Here is a 23754-nt window from a genome sequence, read left to right on the forward strand (position 1 = left end):
ACAAATCCCAGGTAATAGACAGAGCCCTGAATATGACCGAACATGAAGAATATGCTGATTTTGTCTACAAATGCCTGTCTTAGTTTAGCCTTGTCCCTGTAATGCCAAACAAACTTCTCTTTGGCATCATCCCAGCACAAATAAACTGACTTTAACAATGAGAAATGCTCACTGTGTCCAGCTTCATATAAAGAACTCATGGACACTAACTGCCTTTATAACTCTCTGAGGTTCTCTGGGGTGAAGCCAGGGATAATGCTCACTGATCTGAGTTTATGTGTGAGGAAGGAACTGCCTGAATGCATTTCACATTTCCTCCTGTGCGGCTTTACACAGACGGAAACATTAAACGACATTAGTCAGTGACTCCTGAGCGAATGGGCTGCTGACGGCTGACGTCCCGTCATGTTACCATTCTATATGTGGGTCCTTAGGTGCTGAAAACAGTCCTACAGCAATACCTCAGTATATCATGCTCCGCTCTCCAACACCTGGCAACAGTCGCACGGCAACTGTGGCCCAGCAACCATGCCAAGCGCTGAGTCACAACAAGCCGCGCTCACCAGTGGGGCCTGGCCCACTGGGCTGCATAAACAGGAACCAGGGGCTTACAGGGCTTAGAGTGGGAGCCCAGAGGCAGAAAACACACACACACTCACACACACACACACAGAGAGAGGCTGTCTCTGAGCGTCAATACTGTATATCTGTTAATGAATGTTAAGATGAGGGTGTTTTTAGTACTTAAAGTAATACTGTTGGGTCATGTGTGTGAACATAGCAGTCTGGCTCAGTACTTCATTGCCAACACAATGGTGATGCAATCTATAGCCAGTTGATGAAAGCTTTTAGATTTGCTTTATTGCCACTCAGGAAGTGATGCAATCAAATATTAGTGGTGAGAGGATCGGTTCTTTAGCTTTGTTCGCCCTCCGCTAGTGAACCGGCTCATGAACGACTCTCGTACTCTTCGTCTTCGGCTCTTCATCTTAGGGGGTGTGTGCTTCATGCTGGATAGCCCGCTGAACAATCCTGTTGCTTACAGTAGCTTTCAATTTTATCAACACTTTCTCTACATGGAAGAAAATGCACCAAAATACTGGCCCCACTTGATAGGGGACTTCTGGGACATGTAGTGCAAAACCACAATAACACAAATAAGTGAGGATAGTGTGAATTACTCCTCTAAAGACACAGGGATTTTTTCAAGGGCAAGTTACCTTCTCTTGCTCCAAATAAAGTGACACAGTTGCAGGAGCTTATCTATTTCTTGGTGCCGAAAGAGCAGAATAAACTCCCCTTTCTTCTCCGCACCTCATATCTTGGACATTTGCAGATACAGCTCACTGACTGAGACATTATGTGTAGGACAGGTACATAAAAGCAACATTTTATCCTCCTGGCTTCACACAGAGTGGCTGTTCAGGAAGTCAGAATGACTTATCAATCTTATAAGGTCAGATTTGTTCCAAGTAGGTGGAAAATGTTGTGACTGTCAAAACCCAAGGTTTTCTAAAAGCCTTTTACCTTCATCTGCCACATGTCTGACTCATGCTGTTGTCACAGATACGCAGCAGTCCAATCGTAAAATGCATGTGGTAAGAGCCCTGTTTCCTGTGTCACGTCATATACAGCCTGTCAAAGGTCACGCTGGCCACCAAAGATTGTCTGGTATTTTCAAGCATTCACAACAAGCTGCTGTAAACCTTAAACACAAAGGTAGAAGCATCAATATAAACATTGTTTTCTGGAGTGGGAAATCATTTCTCCCGTCTGTTTCAAGCCTAGAGGTCAGGAAAGACAAATGCACACAGACGGCAAACAGAATTCCATCCATTTCTGTTTTTTATTTCATTTCTTTTCTTTTGCTCTATCTGCATCTACGTCAGTGTGCGTGTTCACATGTGCAACAGTAACAGCTAGCCTCCCCTTTGATCTTTGTCTGTGTTTGATGACTGTTTCTCCTCTTTAAATGTTTTACAGCAGGTGGGCTGTGTCTTTGCAACAAAACTCCACACACCACACCGTGGTTGACCTTAAGAGTGCCAACACTTTGACTCAGTAGATAACTGCAGTTCATTTGTGACTTTTGAGCGTACCAACCTCCCGATGCAAGATTTTTACTGCCTGATGAACAAGTATCTCCTCACACACGTCAGGGTCTATAAACCAGTTTGTGCCCCTAGTTGGAGCCATTCTTGATGTGTGTGTCAGTGATGAGGACCAGTGCCGCTCTGCTCTCTCTCTGGTTTTGGGTCAACACTGGCATCAATGCTGCTCAAACAGGTGAGTGAAAGAGTGGATACCAAACAGGGGAAGGCCGCGTTTCTTGTTTTGCATGGATTCTTTAATGCTGTCAAGACACTGACGAAAAAAATATCCTGTCTGTCAGCTTCAAAGTGTGGGAGTCCTCCGGTGTGGAGCCCGATGAGTCAGTCTCCGAGGGTGGTCGGAGGGGCTGAGGCCACATACGGATCACATCCATGGCTGGTCAGTGGTCAACCTTTCTCCTTCGAACATGATGTCTAGTTGTTGTTTTGTTGAGCAGACAGCAGCTGTGGTTTCTCTGTCTGCTCAGCCCTGATGGCATCACTAACCACTTCTTCAATTTACCACCATGCTGTTATCTGTGATTTCCTGTGCACTAGAGAAAGAGCACTCTGATGAACTTCCTTCTTAATGTTCACAGCAGGGGTGTCATTTTATACCACTAATGACCATGATCCAGAGCCTTTTATAGTCATTTCCGTTTCTTTCCATTCTCGTATTGTGGTGGTAATGCACCTTAATGGTAAATGCCACCCGCCATAAAACGGAAAAGAGATAGAGGATTAGAGGCAGTGACTAGCAGGCTTGCCGCTACTGTCAGAGGAGATGACAGACGAGAGCAAGACACAACCCATAGTGCAGGTAGATATCGCAATAATGTCGTTATTGTGAATACTTTTGGCCACAATAATCATGGAGTAAAATTCTGATATCATGACAGCCCTAGTCCACTGTTTACAGTCATGTAATTGCTCAAAATAGACATTTAATTGCATGGAAATATTGCAGTACATTACTTAGTTGCTTTATTATCTAATTATCTCTTTACCTGGAGATAACAAAGCTTTTTTTCTTGAGATAACAAGATAAATTAAGTTGTTAAAAAAAACAACAGCTTTGTTTTCTCAGGATTACAAAAGAATGAACTCATGATGTCAAGATAACAGCATTAAGAAAATAATTGCAAGCACGAACGTTCACAGCTATTTTCCGAATTCAGCTCATCTTCTTGTTAGTCAACATGTGAGGAATAATGGAAAATAAATGATACAAATGGGCATTACAATTGAGTTGAATCACAGTGTCATTAGATTGATCAAATATGAGTGTTGTGTCATTAATCCTGTTCTTCTCTTGCATCAGGCTTACATCTGTATGTAGCTTTTTCAGCTGTGAACATGTTGAATTTCAGTCGAGGTCGTGTTGTCTCTGCTCAGGTTTCCCTGCGGAACAAGGGCTCTCATTTCTGTGGAGGGGCCATCCTGACTGACCGCTGGATCCTGACCACTGCACACTGCTTTGCATCACTCTCAAAGTACACTTGTTACTTACTCGAGGACCTTTTTCTATTTTGTGCTACAATTCACAGGTTATGTTAGATTGTCGTGAATGTAACCATTTTCTTCTTTGTCTAGAGAGTTTCTCAGTGGTGTGAGAGTGGTGGCGGGAGACTTTGACCTGAGAGTAGATGATGAAGAGGAGCAAGTCCTTCTCATCAAGTCTGCCTCCGTCCACGAGAAGTACCATCATTCTGCGCCTATGAGCTACGACATAGCTCTGCTGGAGTTGGATCAGCACATTCAATTCGGCAGGTTTACATTTTGATGATTAGTATAGTTTGTTTAAATGACGGTTACTTACTGTTATACTGATCACGCTTTGTTAAAATGATAGTTTGGGTCTTTTGATGTGGGGTTGTATGAGGTTCTTATCCCTAGTCAGTGTATTACCTGCAGTAGATGAATGCTCTGCTTCCCTGTCGATGTTACTCGCTTCTTCTCCACACAGGGGGAGAGCTGACGGTCATCTACTGCAGGAAATACACTGACTAGGAATGAGCACCTCATATAACCCCACATCAAAAGACCAAAACTATCACTTTAAGTCACTGATAAGTGTTTTTTCAACAGGAGCTCGTGTCAAGCCAATATGTCTGCCTTTGCCTGATGAGAACGTACCACCTGAAACCAGTTGCATTGTGGGTGGATGGGGCAGGATGAAGGAAAGTAAGTAATCTCTCACTCCCATCAAATATTGTTCAAGCAGACTTGAGCTTTTATTTTGTTAAGCTCTAACTTCCTGCTTCCTAGAGGGTCGTCTACCTGCTGTGCTCAGAGAGGTCCAGTTAGACCTGGTGGACCCGGCCAAATGTAAACATGTCCTTCAGACCATCAAAAGCTCACTGCTTAACCAGAGACCTGCAAGGCCGCAGCCAGCCCTGACAGTCCTGTGTGCCGGGCCAGAGAGAGGAGGAAGAGACGCCTGCCAGGTAGAAAAAGGAATGTAGCATCTGAATGATCTGCCTGTCCTTTCCATTATTCTACACTCCATTTAGTTCAAGAGCCCAATTCAACCTGAGCCACTGAAAGCAGGAACGTTTCACTAATATCTGTGACTGAGTCAGCTGCTCCCATGACATTACACTTTAGCTTTGAACAGGTTTGCTGTGTTTTACTCCTCCCTTCATCCTCCTCCAGGGGGACTCAGGGGGTCCCCTGGTATGTCCGGCAGGTTCAGGCGGCGGTCACTGGGTAGCAATGGGCATAACCTCCTGGGGGAAGGGATGTGGTCGGAGCTGGGGAAACAACAGCAGCCGGCCCCCTTCCAGAAGAGGATCTCCAGGGGTTTTCACTGATGTCAAGCTGCTGCTGCCCTGGATCAAGCGTAAACTGAGAGAGGGTGGGTTAAGACAAGGTTATTATAAGATCAGTCAGGCTGATTGTGTCCCACAAGGCAGAAGTCATCACAAGATTTGTTTTTAACCATATTTTATCGAGGGTCCATTTAGTTTATGAAACAAGCCATTTGATACACATATGTTCACCAGTTAGATGCTAACCTCTGTCTGTCATTTGGTGTTGGGCAATTAGCTGACAGTGTGCTAATGAGAGTATGTTTTGCTGGAAGCAGTTGCCTGCTGTGACTAAAAAGGGTTGATGAAAGCTGTGAGACTGAACCAAAATAGTGCAGTTACTCGTGATTAAACCAAAAATATTAGCCCAAACACTCGACAGAGCTGAGGGGAGTCCCTTCAAACAACCCCCTTCATACCACGCGGTCATTTGATCCACTGTTAATATTATAAAAAAGAGAAGCATTAAAACGTAAGACTTCCATGATATGCCTGTTACCAAGCACAAAAACGGGAACTTGTATGTTTTATGGGAATTCAATAGCACACAAAGCACAACACACACATGAGAAAAGGTCAAATAAAATATTATACTACATAGTGAAATGCTCACCATCATTTTGCAAACTAAGATTTGAATTGACCTCACTATTCGGTTTCCAGACCAGCTGGTAACTCTATAAAGTAGGATACAGTAGGGACAGGATATGATCTATGTATATACAGTGTTGAAATACCATCACAACAATGTAGAAATACTCCATTACAAGTCAATTACATCACAAGGTAAAATCTTTCATAAGTAAAAGAACAGAAGTATTATCACCAGAATGAACTCAAAGAATCAAAAGTAAAAGTCCTCATTAAAGAAAAAATACATATACAGTAAATGATACATATTTAAATGATATAGCTCTGCTACACATATTTACAAATTAAGCAAAATACTTTTGGGTCATGAACAGTCTATGTGAGTTTTTTTATGTAGCAACCCCCTCAACTATAAACTATTTTATTTAAAGGGTAACAAAAAAAAAGGTTGCGAACCACTGGTTTGGTCCTCAATATTGTGTTGTATCACATGTAGTTTATTTCTTATTATTATTATCATTATTATTATTATTATTATTATTATTATTATTATTATTATTATTATTATTATTGTTGTTGTTGTTGTTGTTGTTATTACATTTTTTACTTTGAAAAGTGCCTGCCTTTCAGATAATTGTAGTGGTGTAAAAAGTACGATATTTCATTGTGGAATGTAATGGAGTAGAAATAGAAATTTGCATATTTATTCCTTTCAAATCCTCAAGTGTTTAGATTTGTATGGGTAGAGATGTATATACTGTAGGTGTTTGTGTCAGAATATGTTCATGTATTGGTGTAATATTTGATAACAATGGTGTCATATTAATGAGGTGTTTATCTGAGACACATTCTCTTTGTTGTGTTTCCTTTAGCTGATGAGCAGCAGCAGCGATCGACTTTATCAAGTGAGTTGTTTTTGCTCCCATCACAGCAACTTATTCATCTATATTTCATCATGCTTCTTTGATGTACGCACTACTGTGTGTGTGTGTGTGTGTGTGTGTGTGTGTGTGTGTGTGTGTGTGTGTGTGTGTGTGCGTGTGCGTGTGTGTGCATGTGTCAGATCTCTGCAGTGTGAGAGACGGGCATGTAACTGACAGCGAGGACGTAATCAGAAACCCCGCCCGCCCTGGTGATCACTATGACAACAACCAGTGAGTGACACCCCAGATTCTAACTGTGATTTAACTTATTTTCATATTTAAAGTGATGATCCCTGATTTCTTAAACAAATCTTTGCTCCTCACTTTAGCTCTTACAATAAGCACTATTACACACAAACATTTGCCTTTCGCTCAGGAGTGAATGACTGTAGAGAAGGAACTTAACCAATAAATAAAAATAGCCTGCGTGTCAAAGTTCCCCTGGATATTTTTAATCTCTGTGTCTCTTCAGGTTGTGTGTGTGGAGCATCAGTGTTCCTCCAGGTTACAGTATTCTCTTGGAGTTTGATCATTTTCATGTGGAGAATGACTCATACTGCCGCTACGATCGACTCACTGTTTCAGTCGGGACCCACAGGCCTGTTGGTGAGTTTAGGACCTGAACACAGAAGCACAATTGAGACTGTAGGTTAAAGCAAGGAAATATATTACTTTTCTTCATTACAGTGAGTGAGATGGGGAGAATAATACCAATAATGTCTGTGAGTCTAATACAGAACTAGGGTCCGGACATGATTAGCCTAGCTTAGCATAAAGCCTGAAAGCAGAGGGAAACAGCTAGCCCGGCTCTGTCCAAAGTAAAAAACAAAACAAAAAAACAAATCTGTACATCAACATCTCTAAAGCTTGTTTCTTTGACTTGTACCTGAATAGAAATGTAAAAATGACAATTACTGATTTGAGGGTCAGTTAGATGTGGGAGGTATTTCTTGATAAACAACAGTTTATTCTTCAACTAAGTCAAAATACAGTCAGTAAGCACAGGATTCTGCAAAGGAGTGATACCAGACTTGGGAAAGCTGGACAAAGTGACTGTGTTAGACTGTTGTTCCATGTAACTTTTGCTAAAACCACACACTTTCCTGATTTCAGGTCCCAACTCAAAGGAACGGTTCATCCCAAAATAATATAATTGTAAAAGTGGTTCTGGCTCCATTGGTTAAGGGTTTAAAGGAATAGTTGAACTTTATTCATGAGAGATAAAAAGATTGATACCAATCTCATCTCTGTGTGTTAAAGGGAAAGTTCACCCCAAAATCGAAAATACATATTTTCGCTCTTACCTGTAGTGCTATTTATCCACTGAGATTGTTTTGGTGAGTATAGAGTCTCTACCACTATAAAGATGTCTGTCTTCTCTCAACTATAATGGATTTACAAGAAAGGCACTCGGTTTGTGGTGCTCAAAGCGCCAAAAAATACATTTAAAAAAAAACATAACAGCAATGCCTTTTTCCAGAGAACAGGACCCAGTTACCCGAGATAACCCACAGCCCTTTCATGTAGGAACTATTTTATTTCTATCAATCTAGACCTATGAACCGTATCACTGTGCAAAATGAAGAAGAAGGCAAAATAATTCAACTAGATTTGCTAACTGATACTGCTGGCTCACCCAGCACCACTGAGTTAGCTAACATTGCAGCTCGCCATTTAAAGTCACAAGCATGAGCCTCTCATCCATGAGCACATGCAGCTTCCTTCTGCACAGTGATGCAGTTAGTGGGTGTTAAAAAGAAAATAGTTCCTACATCAAACTGCTCACAACAAGGTCTGCAGATTATCTAAAGCGGTGGTTCTCAAATGGTGTGGAATTTTGTCACAACCAAACATTATAATTGCAATATACAACTATACAGCAAATGATGAATACATTTTTAATTCACTACTTTGCACACATAGAGGCAAATTATATATCCCCCCAAAAAAACCCTTTAAAAACCTTCCAGGAAATGCAATTCTCAGATGGTGGGAATTATTATAGTGCAACACATCAAAGACCCTGATTGACAGTCAGTGTGAAGGAGGATAACAAGTGGAAAAATTGATTGCTTTCTTGTGCGGAGCACCTCATTTTTAACTTTGTGAGCTGTCTGGTTTAAATGTTTGTGTCGCGGCTAATTTAACAAAGTTTCAAATGAATTATTGAATCATTTTGTTCATAAATATTCATTGTGATATAGTCGTTTTCAGATTTAATTTGGCATTAATAGATAAAGATGAACTTGTAGGCTCCAGAGTGGTTAGATAACACGCATTTTAGAAGCTATGTTGCACGGATATGAATACAGATGTGCCTTGAAAACCAGTGATATATAGAAACTGGGTCATGATTTCTGGAAAAAAGACATTGCAGTTGATTTTTCTAAATTTTATTTTTTATTTTTTCCCTTTTTGGCGCTTTGAGCACCACAAGCCTTTATATTTGAGAGAAGGCAGACATCTCCACAACTCGACATAATTAGATGTACATATTTACATATTTTGGGGTGAACTTTCCCTTTAACACACAGAGATGAGATTGATATAAATTTTTTATCAATCTCTCACGAATAAGAAAAGATATTCTTCCTTTAAACCCTCGGCCGATGAAGCCAGAAGCAGTACTTGACAGAAGCAATAACTAAGTAGGTAAATAAATTGCTGATAATTAACAACCTAACCACATATTAACATGTTTCATATACACAGACACAGAACATGTGCACATACAACACATACTGAACTGCGATGTATTTTGTCATCGTTTGGCATTTTCCTCTGTTTTTACAGGGATTTTCTGTGGAAGCGTCCCTCCAGGCCCACTGCTACTAAATAATTCCCAGACTGCAACACTTCTCTTCTCCTCTGACATTAACCGATCAGGAAGTGGCTTCGTCATTAGGCATCGTGCTGTCAAGGGACGCTCTGATCCTGGTGGGACTCACAATAACACAAACACACAGATACTCAGTACAGCACACATCCACACACATCTCTGCATCTAATAAGCAGGATATTTACAGTACAGCGCTGCAGACTGATATACATTCTGCTCTGTGTCCATCACTTATCTTAAGCTGTATACACATACTGTATATACAGTTCATGCACAGTCTTACCCTCCTCTGTGTCTCATGATTGTGGATCTCGTAGCAACCTGGGAGTTGTGCGGGCAGATGTCCCATGACACAATAATGAGCTGCACAAGACACACACACACGCCCACACACACACAGTTTGGCTGAGTATATGTGGAGTGGATGAACCCAGCTGTTAATAATGGCTCTTTTGTTTTCAGTGTGCAGATAAGTGTGTAATTGTGTTAAACTGGACCTCTCTTAAGTCTAGTAATGCTTGCTGGTCTGTGTTTATGTTTCCCTTGTGTGTGTGTGTGTGTGTGTGTGTGTGTGTGTGTGTGTGTGTGTGTGTGTGTGTGTGTGTGTGTGTGCCGTATGTGTGTGTGTAATCAGAATGCGGGACTGTTGTTCTAGTTGAGGGTCAGACTGCGATCCACAGCCCAAATTACCCACAGTTCTACGGTAATGACTGTGTCCTTCGCTGGGTTATCTACGCTCCACACGGTCATGTTGTGAAGGTGATGAACAAAATCTTCAAGTGAACACAAATACACAACTGAAGACTTTTTTTTCACAAACTTGTGTTATTATTGTGTTGTGTTTCAGCTTGATTTTGCTGATTTTTCCCTGGAAGAGTCAGACAGATGCTCGTATGATTCCCTCACTGTCCTCGGAGATGTGGAAGGAAGAGATGAAATCGGTAGGATTGATGGCTCTCAGGGCTTCTTCCCACCTTTTTCTCACCTTATCTTTGTGGGGCTTTGTTCAAACTTCTCCCTTTATGTCATCTCTGTCTTTGTTGCATTATTAATTTCTTATTAAGAAGCAATATTTCTCGCAATAGGAAGTTTGTTTTCTTCTGTGTTGTGTAGCTGTGCTGTGCGGTGGTAGCGTTCCTCCTCCTGTCCTCTCCTACCGCAGCGCCATGGTGCTTCAGTTCACGTCAGACAGCAGCATCACACACAGAGGCTTCAGTGCGACACTTACATTCATCAGCCATACAGGTGTGTCCACGGTGTGTGTGTGTGTGTAATGTCTGGGTTCAGTGAATGTCCTAATTGTTCTCCTTGGAGAGAGTAACATAGAGACGTAAAATTGTATGTGTAATTTAACATAACCAAGAATAATACAAATTAGACCTTGTTAAAAGAGAACTAAAACTGTCTAAGATAGTGAGATATAAGAGTCTTTCTGTCTTTAAATTCCAATTTCAGTGATGTGTTCTATTACAAAAAACAAAGAAAAATCAAAACTAAGTAAAACACTAAAAACAAAACTCAAAACACTAACTTTAAACTAAGATAAAATAGAAATCTGTACAAAAATATGAAAACTTTATGAATCATTCTACGCACTGTGCCTCCTCTATTTTCCCACAGACCTGCATGATCAGGACACAACCGATGTGGAGACTCTTGGACACGGTCTGAGAGACCACCAAGATGATTTGGCAGCTAACCAGAGAGGCGTGGCATCATATGGTTGGTGGTTTGTTCAGCCTTTGCATTCTCTTCTGCCTCTTTTGCATGTTAATGTGTTGACTTAAGGTTTGTGCATTTAGAAAGAGGGCGGTGACAGGAAGCCTTAGTCCAAGGAAAAAGTTACGTAAGGGAAAGAGAATTAGTAACTCTCCTCACCTTGAGTCCTTCTTAAGCAAGGCTCTGACATTTCAACAGAATGTGGCTCATCCAGCTCTCCAAGTAAACTAAGATTATATTAAAGAATGAAAGAAACTGCTTGTGTCTACTGTCCACCAGTGGTGTCACTGGCTCAACACAGCAGCGAGCGTCACAGACAGTTAGAATGATAACGGGACATTTAACACTGGAGTTACAGCTGAGGCATGAGAAGCACACTGACACACTTCCTTCCAGAATAATTCAGTCCATGTCTCCATAGCCAAAAAAATCTCAAATCTGTCACACACTGTAGAGTCGTGCAGTTTTGTTTTTTTTCAGCTGCATGACAGAAACACAAGAACAACAAAGACTGGAAGCAAAAGGAAACAGGTAGCCTGACTCTGCCCAAAGGTAACAAAATCTACTTACCACCAACAATAGCTATTTCATGCCCGGACACGGTCACTTCCTGGAGTCTTGACCGGTTGTCAGGCAAGATCACAGGAACGCTAAGAATCCAGGAAATCTGCACCTGCCAAGAAAAAGTTTGGCACGTAACCTCCTGTGAAACCACAAATTGTTGAATTTACACTTTGTTTATTTTTTACAGATTAAAAAGGACAAGTTCACCCAAAAATGAGAATTCTGTCATTATCTATTCATCCAACATGCTGATGGAAAGTCAGGTGAAGTTAGCAGCTGCAGTAAAGATTCTGACCTAAAAATGGGTGTAAATAATAATCAGTGAGCTTTTGAGGTGCTAATAGGCAGGTTTTGGACACAGCCAGGCTAACTGTTTCCCCCTGCTTTCAGTCTGTTCCAGCTAACATGCTGCTGGCTGCAACCTCATATTTACTGTACACACATGAGAGTGGTATCCATTAAAGAAAGTGAAGCATATGCCCAAAATGTGAAAAAGTAATACTTGTGGATCACGTAGGAGTTGGGAGTTGTGCGGGCAGATGTCCCATGATACAACAATGAGCCGCACAAGATACACACACACACACACACACACATACACACACACACACACACACACACACACAAAATGTTAAGATAGTGGATATTAACACAAAATATCAGGATCACAGCAAAAAAAGTGTGTATATCGGACGATCAGAATTTTTTACCCCCTAATATTCTTATAGACATCAACCACCAAAAACTGCATATCGGTCAGGCTCTAGTTTTTGGCTTCCTCAATTCAATAACCATCAGCATACGCCTGCAAAAAATTGCAGTTTATTTGAGATCCTTTTCCATGCTCTCTGCATCCTCTACTCTGTAACTGCATCTTCACACTGTGAGTATGCATACAACCCTAACAAACAAACACAGAACACATAAAGTAATCGTCAGAACAGAGTTTTCCCTGTTCACTTGTACTGTGCGTTCAGGCTGTTTCTGCTCGTCTTTATCCCTTCAGAGAGACAAAAATCCCTCAGCAGGCTTTCAGTCGTGACAACAAAACCTGAGAAACAGGTAGATACGGCTGTGTGCCTGTGTGTGTTTGTGTGTGTGTGTCCCTCAGACAAAGACAGAGAGGCTTCTCTCTCCTTCCCTCTGTGAACTTTTTTTTCGCAGACTCCCCTATTTTTTATTTCACACTTCATTGCTCATCTGAACTTTTCTTTTCCTCGATGATTTATTATTAATCTGAGTGTTTCTTTACTCTCTGGAAGGTTATCCTTTGAATTATGACTCAAACTGGGTTATAAACTCTGGTGGGTTTCCACATGACAAGAATTCGAGATTGTGAATTCCTCAGGAGTCCCAACTGAGAAACTTTGTTTAGTTTTTTATTCCTCTCTCTGCTGTCATCAGCTCCGTCTCCTCCGTGTCTTTCATCAGACTCTTTCCTTTCTGCTGTTTTTCACCACTTGCTTTATCTCTTCCGCTCTCCTGTTGTAAACCTGTCAGCTCTCTTTGCCTGTGTTTGTGTGTGTGTGTGCGTGTATGTGTATGTGTGTGTGGGTGTGTGTGTGCGCGCGTGCGCGCGTGTGTGTTTCTTCCACTAGAATCAAATCTCCAGAGTTCACCCTCAACACACCAGTTCCTTTGGGACTGTGATGCTGCTTTGCTGCGCCTTTATCCTTCTTTCTAAACTGTGTAAGTAGAGGCTCCGCCCATCCAGGTGTACGCTGACTCCTAGTTTAATGTAGAAATGATCATGTAAAAGCATCACATGGTCTCTTTGGTTTCATTACACCCTTTGATACAGCGGCTGTGGAGGTCATATAAGTAGACTATAAATGGACTTTTAGTTTGAGTCCACTGAGTCAGAACTACTTTGTGCAACTTGAATCCACATGTCAGGTGGGTCGCAATTAGAAAATTCAGTTACTTTAAAGGTGCAAAAAGTGATACTAAGGAAAGATAGTTGATCATTGAGTCCCATTCCCAGGTCGTCAATGGTCAGTAGGTTTGGCCTTCCACAGACCCAGAGCTTCAGTATTTGGCACCCAAATGAAACTCAACAGTCAACCATCTTACTGTACATATTGCACCTTTAATGCTTTAAAAGTGCATGCAAAAATACTGTTTCCCCAAACAGTCAAGAATGGGCACACAGACATGTGGTAGAAAACGCATTACCGCAACAGACACGTTAGCTCATACAGGAGCATTTTCAAGATTCAAATAAAATAGTAAATAAAAAAAAACAACTGCAATTCCACACATAATACCACGCTCTTTTGGACATCGGCCGAAAGAGTGTGGCATTACGTGTGGAATTTCAGCTAAAGCAGCTAGTAGTAGTTACTAACCATTACTTACCGGTTTAACCGTCACCACAAAAATATTAGCTCTTGAAGCTAACAAAAATTGGTGAAAAATCTTGAGGAGTACTACCACTACTACTAATAATAATTATAATAAATATATTAAAATAATAAATATAATAAATAATTATAAAGCACTTTTCCAAACAGTGTTAGCTACAGGATTTAAAACAAGCAGAACCAAAATAAAATAAATGAGACAGAGGAAATATCAGTTGTTATCAGGCTTCAGCAGAGCTTGATGACAAGCTGATCATTTGAATCAGGTGTGGTTCAGCAGGGAAACATCTAAAACGTGCAGGGGAGAGTGCCCCCAGGACCAGGACTGAAGAACACTGCCCTACAATGAAGATACAAACAACAGTAATGACAAAAAAAGATAAGATATGTTGGTAGCATTATTCAAAGCCGTCTTTGAATCCCAGATGACTCCATGTTTGTGTCTGCCTAAATTCATTGTATAATCTACCAAAACAAGGATAAGGTTAAAATAAAAATAGTCTGCTGGGTCAATAGTGTTTTACCAGCCTGTCAGAGTGCCAGTGAACACAACAGTGAACTGGACGTCCCAAGACAGAGATGAATATCCCCAAATACAGCAACCTACCCAGTGTTTTGTCCACACAGTTTATGTGTTTCCCCAAAACAAAACAATATCTCACTCTAATTCCTGTATATCAAGATACTAAACTCTGGAGAGCTGTTCGGATCCACTGCCAGATGATTCATTTCTCAAGATACTGTAGAATCCAGTGAACAGTAGTTCCCAACCTTTTTGTAGTGACTGACTTAGTCTTTAGACTTTAGACTTTTATTCATCCCACATCGGGGAAATTCACTTGTGACAGTAGCAGGTAGCCAGACATACAATAAGTACAGAACACCATGTCAGAACACCATGTTATTTTTTAATGGCTAAACATGGTAACATATTTACAAAGCACCTGCTTGTTCTGCTATTTTGTGCTGCTGGCCAGTAGCCTATATGATATGTATGACAGAAAATCCACAAGAAAATGTACCATGTGTCTGATCTGGCCTTGAGTTTGACTCGTGTGTTCTAGGCTGTTGCATTCAAATACTTTTGAGACATCTGAACATTTTTTTAAAAGAAAAAAGAATAATAACCAAATGTGTTTTTTTCTGATTCCTATCTTATTAAACATCTGACAAGCCCACAGAAATATCTCAGACCACAGGAAGGGATTCCAGCTCCCAGAAAGGGAATCACTAGCCTTGTTTATGATGCCATAAGCATACCCTAAACTTAATAATAACATATTTGAGTTGAGGACACTTTAGTCCTCCAACCATCCAGCACTGTTACCAGCATCCACAACACAGAACATGGAGCCACCTTTTAAGTGTTTATCATTAAACATTCATTTCATACTCCACAGGAAGTGACCTTCCATTTTCTATGGCGTCTCTTGTTGATATCAGTAGAAAAGTACATGAAAGGGGAATGTCATCTGGAGGTACATAGCACCTTCTAGTGGCAGTTTACTGGAAGTTACTCTGAATAATGCTTGATTCTCTAAGCATTTATAGTTATTAGGTTTATATAAAATGGTATTGGATAGATAAGGCATGCCATACTGACCTTTATTTTTACAACAGACACTTCTTCTATTCTCATTTATTTTGTACATACATCCTCACTTTCTTTCCTCACCTCCTCTCCTTGCATCTTAGTCCCTCCCACCTGAGATGTGAGCACAGGAGGTAAGGAAGAGACACGAGGCAGGAGGAGTCAGGCAACACAGATTTGACAAAATGAGACGTCCCTGCCTCAGAGCCTCATTTTCAAGCAATGTCAGTTAAATATGACACGAGGAAGTGCAGTGCTGCATTATCTGTCCATTGTTTTGTTAAAGTCTGTTGTAGTTTATGATCCGTGTCCGATGAGCAGAAGAGTGTTCATGGCAACTTATATATTTACTTTTATATATTTATTTGATATTCAGAAGCATGTTATAAGAGAGCTAATGTACAGCATGCCTCCACTTAAAGGAATAGTTCACTCTAAAACGAAATTCAGTCATTATCGACTCAATAATCCATATAACGGGCGTAAATGGTGCCCGAGACGAAAGGTCCATAAAACTACACAAAAACTTTGTGGATGTCGCTACTTCAGGACACTTGGATTGCAGCGGACGAGCAGTATGGAGGAATATTACAAAGTTTTTGTGTAGTTTTATGGACCTTTTTGTCTCGGGCACATTGACGCCCGTTATATGGATTTTTGCTGCAGGAGGGTACCCCCGCGGGCCTCCAGCTGCACTTTGAGGAATAAGAAACTACACCGGACAGTGAGATGCCCTCTCTCTCTCCCGACACTGCACAACAAATCTACCTACGGGTACTAATAAAAGTGAACTGAACTGGACTTCTCATCAGCACGAGGGCTGACTGAATTTCGTTTTAGAGTGAACTATTCCTTTAAGTGCCTGGGTCATGCTTTATCCTGTCTGGGCTTGTTTTGTGTGCAGCATTCCTTTCATTATTCTACATCATTCTATTTTTAGTGAACCTGGATGTAGCAGACCCAGTTATGCAGGAGTCAAGCAGCAGAGTTCTGTCCCTCCAGGTCGATATGGACCCTGAGAGCTCAGAGGATCCCAGACTGCTTATGGAAATGGGCTCAGATGATGAAGACTACAGCGGAGAATCTAGTGGAGTGGGTAGTAACATATGAGAAGAGGGCCTCTGGACAAAAATTCATCTCCAAATGTGTAATATACAATATACTACTTTGGTCTGACTGAAATATCTTGACAACTATTGGATGCATTGCCGGGAAATGTTTGTACATTCAAGTGTTCTGATCATAGATTCAGTTTAATAAAGGTCCAGTGGGATGAATTTAGGGTCAGAAATGGAATACAGTGTTCATTATCATGTTTTCATGAGTGTATTATCTCCTGAAACTAAGAATTATTGTGTGTTTGTTACCTCAGAATGAGCCTTTTATATCTTCATACCTACTAGAGTCCACCATGTTGCACCACCATGTTTCAGAATAGACAAACCAAACACTGACTCTAGATAGGGCCATTTACTGTTTTTGTGTTTTTAGCGGCCACCTTAGAAGGCTGAGGTGAGAGGTGTTAAGTTTGTTGCAATATGCAACCACTCTGCGTGATGCCACTAAATCCTATGTAAGGAAAAAACATTCCAAATAAGGCTGATAATTTGCTTCCCATGGTTGTTTCCTGATTTTCTTGCCAGTGTTGTCACACGAAACTGAGTTAGACTGCAGCATCAAAACAATGCACAGGACATGATATTAAATGAAATAATGTGACTTACAGTTAATGCAGATAAAATAATCTTACCCCACTTTTTTAAGGACACTAAATTAGTTTATTTATGAATTTATATTTGTTATCATTATTATTTTTTCCATGCTACTGCAATGTTGGTCTGTCACCACCACTTTGTTTCCATTTTCATTGCTGAAATATCTCAACAACTCCTACTTCCCTAGTCCCCAAAAGGTTGAAACTACACACTATATTGTACTTGTAAGCAGTGTTAATTAATGTAATGGGGGTTGGTGTATAAACACATATATCTTTATATTCATATTTGCTGACAAATAGCACACATTAATAACACTTAGAATTGTAAGTATATCTGGTTATAGCTATATTATAGCATGTTATGAACCATGTACCAAATCTCTGTACACTGCTCATATACTATATACTATGTTTTACATGTTTGTAGTTGCTTACATCATTAATGTTAAGTACCTTGTTCTTTATTAGAGGTCATTATAGATAAAGTTTACATTATCTCTGTTTTTGCTGCGTGGTGATTTTTATGGCACTTGTTTTGATAGCTTTGCACACACGCAATTATGATTCAGTAATGTTTGCAGCCCTCTAGAACTCAAGCCCATGTTTTTATCTCAGGACTGTTTAAGTTGTTGGTTAACATGAGGACAGACTTTTCAATCACGTGTTATAGAAAGAGCCATAAAATGCTGTGTGCTGTATGTTTTATACTTATTCACCTTGAATGATCAGCTTTGAAAATGCAGCTTCATGTCAGTTCTTCTGTAAAGAATTAAACATTTTCTCTCAGCACTTGTTACGTAATCTCCGTGCCTCTCTCTCTCCTCCCCTCCTTCAGTGGTGTGATCTCACGGCTCTGCTCCTCACTGCCTGAACACCACCTCTGTACTATGTAGTGTCATGGTGGGCTCTGTCTTCCCATTGGTGGTTTCGACCTTGTGTCAACTTTCCCCCAGCGGGAAGACACGCCCCCCTCGGAGGCCCTTCACTGTGTGTGTGTGTGTGTGTGTGTGTGTGTGTGTGTGTGTGTGTGTGTGGGAGAGAGGGAGAGAGAGAGAGAGAGAGAGTGATTGTGAAGGCTGTCATTGCCCGGGCTGTGTGTGGACCCTGCTCTCTGTGTGAGGAGAAGGAAGTTCCAGCACACTTTGTTAGAGATTGAAACTATGGATCAGAGTTTGGTGAGGATGAACTTTCACTTTATTTCCTTTTTTAATGATCCCACTTCATCTTTTTCAGGCCTGCATATTCTATTCATGAAAAACTGCATGATTTCAGTCAGACTGTGGGCCTTTTATGTTCAACTTTAGTGTGTAACACATCGTTAATGCATGTAAAGGTCAAACTTTGACTCTTTGTTTTATGTGTTGTAAGTCTCCAGTCTCAACGCTTTTCCCTTCTCAGATCAATTTGCTCAGAACTCTGGATGTGATCTTTGTCTTGCAGATGATTCCGGTGGTGGTGGCCGTTTCTGTGGTGGTGGTGACGCTGCTGTACTTCATCCTGCAAGGCTCTGCAGGAGAGAAGAAGAAGAAGCAGCCTGTCACCCTGCAGGATCCTATGATCAAATATCCCCTTCCCCTTATACACAAACAGGTAGACTGCATACACACGTTTACATTTAACAATCAGGACTCTTTTTTTTGTGCATACACATTCACATTCAAACCTGATTATTCAAGTTTATATTCAACTTTGTAATTGATTCAGTACAGTGAGGGAACAATGTAGTACCTATCTGGTCACAAACTGTGAGATCTGTACTCACAGTCATATCCCAGTTTGTTTCACCCTGAGGGGAAACATAAAAAAAAATTTTTTATATACAGCCTCAATGTGTGGTCAAGTTCTTGCCCCCACTATGTGCAAACACTTTTAGCTTAGCAGCTACAGTGAAGATTTCAGCTTTAAAAAAGGTGTAAATAACTTATTTTCAATCAGTTCGAGACCTCTGGGCTTCTGAAGGCTGGAGACCAAGACCCCAGCTACTTCAGCTGTTTCAGAGAATGCTGTAATGCTGTTTTGCTGTGAAGCTCAGAAATGTTTTGTGGACTACACAACTTCACCTGACTTCGGGCTGAGTAGATAATGACTGAAATTGAATTTGTGAACTGTTCTTTTAAGGCTTAATATTTTCTCGCTGGCTTCAAACTCTCTCCATTTACAGTTCATTGGGTAAATACATGTCAGATATACTGTATAGAGACCAACCCAGCCTCAAACTCAAGTGTGAGGACATTGATTTTGTAAGCTGACAGCTCTGCTATCTAATGTGTTCTTTGTTTTTTGATTTTTTAACCTTTGTGTGTCCTTGTGTAGGAAATCAGCCATGACACAAAGAAATTTCGGTATGGCCTTCCATCTGGAACCCATATCCTTGGACTGCCAGTAGGTACTGAAACAGCTCTTTTCTCTTCTCTGCTGAAACACAGCTCATTTCCATAACAGGACAGTGCTAATGCCTCATACTTACACATTTTTCCCCTCAAATCCACCACCTCACCCATCCTCCCTGCATGTCCTCCCCTCTGTCCTGTGGAGCAGGTCAGCATGTGTACCTGTCAGCCAAGGTGAACGGCAGTCTGGTGGTCAGAGCCTACACTCCAGTCTCCAGTGATGAGGACCAGGGATATGTTGACCTTGTGGTCAAGGTAATTAACATTCCTGATGTGAAGCACAAAACAACACAAATTGCTGGTCAACTGCAAGTTTTTCTGTGGGTTATTTTAGCTGATTGTTTCTGTACACTGACTTTTTCACATTTTTGACATCTTAATTTGGTACTTGGTACTTAATTGCTTTATTGATGTTAATAAGTCATTTACTGATGATTTACAGATCAGTTCTAAGCCATTACATTATGCATTGGTAGTCAGATTATTCAGTAAGTCCTCAATTAGGCATCATTACTTTCTTACTTTCTAAACAGCTTCCTCTGGAGCCACAAAAGGCTTTTCACTACTTCTTTCACATATGCAGTAGTACTCCTCAAGACCTGTAAACACACTCTAATGTGTGTAAAATGGATGGGGTAACCCTTAAATACAGGTTTATATGGATGACTTATCACAAAACAAAAGTCATCCACACTGAGGTCCTTTACAATTGTCTTATAAGCAGGACAAACTATTGGCTATCGCTAGGAAGTGATTTTAATGGATTGTAGAGGTAATAACAAGCCACAGATGAAAATATAAATGTTTTGCCTTTTTGTTACATCTCCAGGTGTACTACAAGAACAGCCACCCCGCTTATCCAGAGGGAGGGAAGATGTCTCAGTACCTGGACAACATGGCCATCGGAGATACCATTGACTTCAGAGGGCCCAATGGACTGCTGGTGTATCAGGAAAATGGTATGTTACCTGTCCATGTGTGGAAAGAAAAAGAGGCATGCTGCTGTCACCAGCAGATGTCACTGTGGTACAGTACAAAACCGTCGGAGCATGACACACACTGCTACTGACACTGACTCTATTCCAATCAGGCCGGTTTTCCATCCGACCTGACAAGAAGGCAGAGCCCAAAGTTCGGAAGTTTAAGCATGTTGGAATGATCGCCGGTGGAACAGGTTCATTTACATTTGTTCACGCTCTCAATCACTTTAATGTACATTAATGCATGCACTTTATTCAGAGGAACATCACAGAGGCTCAGCAGGCTTAACACACTGCAGAATAAAATATTCTTCTTCCAGAAGGAGAAATGAAGTGATTCCCTAAGAGTACTCATGGATATTAATACCTTGAATCCTACAGTACCTGCTGTATAACTGAATTGTATATCTGTGTTGAAAAGTGGGTGAATGGGAAATAATTAGCCGTCATGTAGTTTAACTCTGAGGACCATTTGATGATGTGTTTTTGCAGCCTCACAGTTGACACAATCTTGTCTTTTTTAAACTGATAAAGCTAACATTGTACCTCCTGATAGACATCCTCTAAGACTAACTTTTACTTTCTCAGGTATCACTCCTATGCTGCAGTTAGTCCGCAGAATCACAGCAGACCCCACTGACAACACCAAGTGCTCTCTCATATTCGCCAACCAGGTCAGCTCCGTGAGGTTTATTGTTTTGGGAAATCTTTCCATGAGTCTCATTGTTGAAATGTATTACTGTACTGCACATAAATGGAAATACTCTGGAGAAATTAAATCTCTCTCACCCCTCTCTGCTCCCCTCTCAGACTGAGAAAGATATCCTACTGAGGGAGGAGCTGGAGGAGGTGAAGAAGAACCATCCTGACAAAGTTAAAGTGTGGTACACACTGGACAAACCTCCGCAGGGTAAGGCAGCATTTCTTCATCTATCAGGTTCAAGTTCTTATTGTCATCTGCAAAAAGATTTAAATAAAGAAGTCATTAGTAATGAAATTCTCAGATCACAGAAATCTCGTTTGAATTTAACCCATAGAATACTGCAGAAGCTAAAACACAGGAACAAAACATTTGTCATCTGAACTCATTAAAATACTTTTAAATATCAAGAGAGCAAAACATAACATGTGCTTTCTTCTGATCATGTGAGATCTGGTGGAAACATTTTCCATGTCTAATTTCACCATGTTACCATAAAGAACGTACAGCACAGTGCCAGGCTACATCAAGCTGAATAAATCTCTCCAAAGTCTGAAAGCACGGTCCTTTGGTTTCACTGCTGAATATTCAGAGTGGGAAAACTGAACTAAGACTCCTGATCTGAAGGAAAATCCCTGCAGGCTGAGGAGGGAGATAGCTCCAACAAGGTGTTACAGTAGCTTAGCAAAACGCTCATGTCTCACTTTGCATAATCCTTAAAGCGAGCAGAAATTAATGAGTATAATAGCGTTACATAATCTCTGTTGTGAGGGCGCTCGCATTCTGTCTTGTGTGTCATTTGCTCCACACAGAATATAAAACACATCAGCCCTTGATCATTATTCATTAGAAGAGGTGCGCTTGTTCTTCGTTAGCAGTGTCATTATTTGGTTCCCTTGGAGGGAGGGATGATTATCTGCAGAGCACAAGTTGAACAAACCTCTTCGAGTTTCTTATTTCATCTGTTTAATTTCATTACTGATTTCACTGTCTTTGAACGTCCCGTCTCTTCTTCACTGAGATCAAAAGATTCTCTTTTTGGTTTTGCTCACCGTTCACCATTGGGCATCCCTCTGCTGAGGCACAAAGGAGAGAAAAATAGATGAAAAATGACAGCAACAGGAGGTTTTGATATTTAGTATTTAGATATGAAATGAAGAGGGAAAATCAAAGACAGGCTTCTCTGATGAATAAGCCATAGATGTAAATATTTTTCCTTTTCTACTGCTGCTGTTTGGTGAGTTCTGCCACATTGTGATGATTTAAGCCTTTTCACAAAGGCTTTTGGTAAATATGCTTAAAAAGTCTTTCTGAAGTTGAAGGTTTCTCTCTCTCTCTCTCTCTCTCGTCTTGATCTCAAGATTGGAGCTATAGCTCAGGGTTCGTGACCTGTGACATGATCAAGGACCACCTCCCTGCCCCGTCCAATGACGTCCTTGTTGTCTTGTGCGGTCCTCCACCGATGATCCAGTACGCCTGTCTGCCAAATCTGGACCAGCTGGGACACAAAACAGAAAACATTTTTGCATACTAGTGTTCTGATTAACTACAAAACTGGTTTATTCCCTGTAATCATTCAACCACTAAACAAACAATCAGTGTATGAACGCTGCTGATGATCTACTGCTATTCACAAAGTATGTTTTACAGTTAGGCATGTGTCATTTTTGATGTCAGTGACATAAGAACAACGACAGTGCAAGTCTGTAACATAAAATGGGTATGAAATTGCCATCAAAATAACCCAGTTACTTTGATATGAACATTTCTTGGGACTCAGGTATACTTTTAAATACAGTATATCACTGTGTTATTATGTTTGTACAAGACAACAGCTGCTTTTATAATGATTCTTTTTTAGGCCAAAATGTAATTTTTTGTGAAATAAAGACACAAAAACAACATTGTTGGTTTCAATACGTGAGGCTACATACACAAAAGAAAACCAATGTACTGTAGTTTTTACTGATTTTCTGTCATTTTACATGTTTCTGACTATTCTATAATCTACTGTATACCCAAATCGAACAAGATGGACTTAATGATATGCCTGTATCCAGTTCTTTCACTTTTAATGTGACACATTCGGTTTAATTTACTGTATGCAAAGTTATTTAATCTTAAAAGCTTTATCGAAGTTTGTTACATTTCATCATTAAAAACTTAAGGCCAAAAACAAGACGGAAAAACCACACCTTTTTCTTATCATACTGCCAGAACAAATGAGGAAGTGGACCTTGAGCGGTTGAGATGGTGGTTTTGTCAACAGTGTACAATGTACATTATTAAGGGGGCACTATGTGTAAGTATGTACAATATTAATAGTGGAGATAGTAACACAAACTCCATAACTGAATAAACAAGCTGTTCTCAGAGGAAAATAAGGTCCCAGAACACTGTTTGAAGCTAGAAAGGTGGCAGGGTCCGCCACATATAAACAAAGCAAACCAGTATGAAATTGTGTTGTCCTTTAAGGT

At 40.5% G+C, this 23754-nt stretch overlaps 2 protein-coding genes across 2 annotated transcripts; both read left to right on the forward strand.

Annotated features, from left to right (window-relative positions):
• The first annotated feature begins 2216 nt into the window (after window positions 1–2216).
• LOC141000979 (ovochymase-2) lies at window positions 2217–16600 on the forward strand. The gene is made up of 17 exons (XM_073471877.1): window positions 2217–2286; window positions 2393–2490; window positions 3486–3583; window positions 3684–3856; window positions 4179–4274; window positions 4359–4537; window positions 4746–4947; window positions 5564–5571; window positions 6364–6396; window positions 6518–6645; window positions 6887–7020; window positions 9208–9351; window positions 9888–10012; window positions 10101–10194; window positions 10367–10498; window positions 10874–10975; window positions 16431–16600. Exons 1-17 carry the CDS (start codon window positions 2217–2219, stop codon window positions 16598–16600), a joined length of 1986 nt encoding a protein of 661 aa, XP_073327978.1.
• Window positions 16601–18299: 1699 nt separating this feature from the next.
• Window positions 18300–23179, forward strand: cyb5r2 (cytochrome b5 reductase 2). The gene is made up of 9 exons (XM_073472754.1): window positions 18300–18382; window positions 18648–18797; window positions 19521–19593; window positions 19746–19852; window positions 20427–20556; window positions 20688–20771; window positions 21166–21251; window positions 21388–21487; window positions 22639–23179. The coding sequence occupies exons 1-9, from the start codon at window positions 18368–18370 to the stop codon at window positions 22809–22811; spliced, it is 918 nt and encodes a 305-aa protein (XP_073328855.1). The 5' UTR covers window positions 18300–18367; the 3' UTR covers window positions 22812–23179.
• Window positions 23180–23754: the final 575 nt, after the last annotated feature.

The sequence above is a fragment of the Pagrus major genome, chromosome 8 (assembly GCF_040436345.1).
Source record: "Pagrus major chromosome 8, Pma_NU_1.0".
NCBI lineage: Eukaryota > Metazoa > Chordata > Actinopteri > Spariformes > Sparidae > Pagrus > Pagrus major.

Coding starts and splice junctions, on each gene's coding strand:
- LOC141000979 (XM_073471877.1), top strand. CDS start 2,217: ATGAGGACCAGTGCCGCTCTGCTCTCTCTCTGGTTTTGGGTCAACACT. Junction 10,195..10,366: donor GGAAGGAAGAGATGAAATCG/GTAGGATTGATG, acceptor TGTGTTGTGTAG/CTGTGCTGTGCGGTGGTAGC. Junction 10,976..16,430: donor GAGAGGCGTGGCATCATATG/GTTGGTGGTTTG, acceptor TTCTATTTTTAG/TGAACCTGGATGTAGCAGAC.
- cyb5r2 (XM_073472754.1), top strand. Junction 18,798..19,520: donor TTCCCCTTATACACAAACAG/GTAGACTGCATA, acceptor GTCCTTGTGTAG/GAAATCAGCCATGACACAAA. Junction 19,853..20,426: donor ATGTTGACCTTGTGGTCAAG/GTAATTAACATT, acceptor TTACATCTCCAG/GTGTACTACAAGAACAGCCA.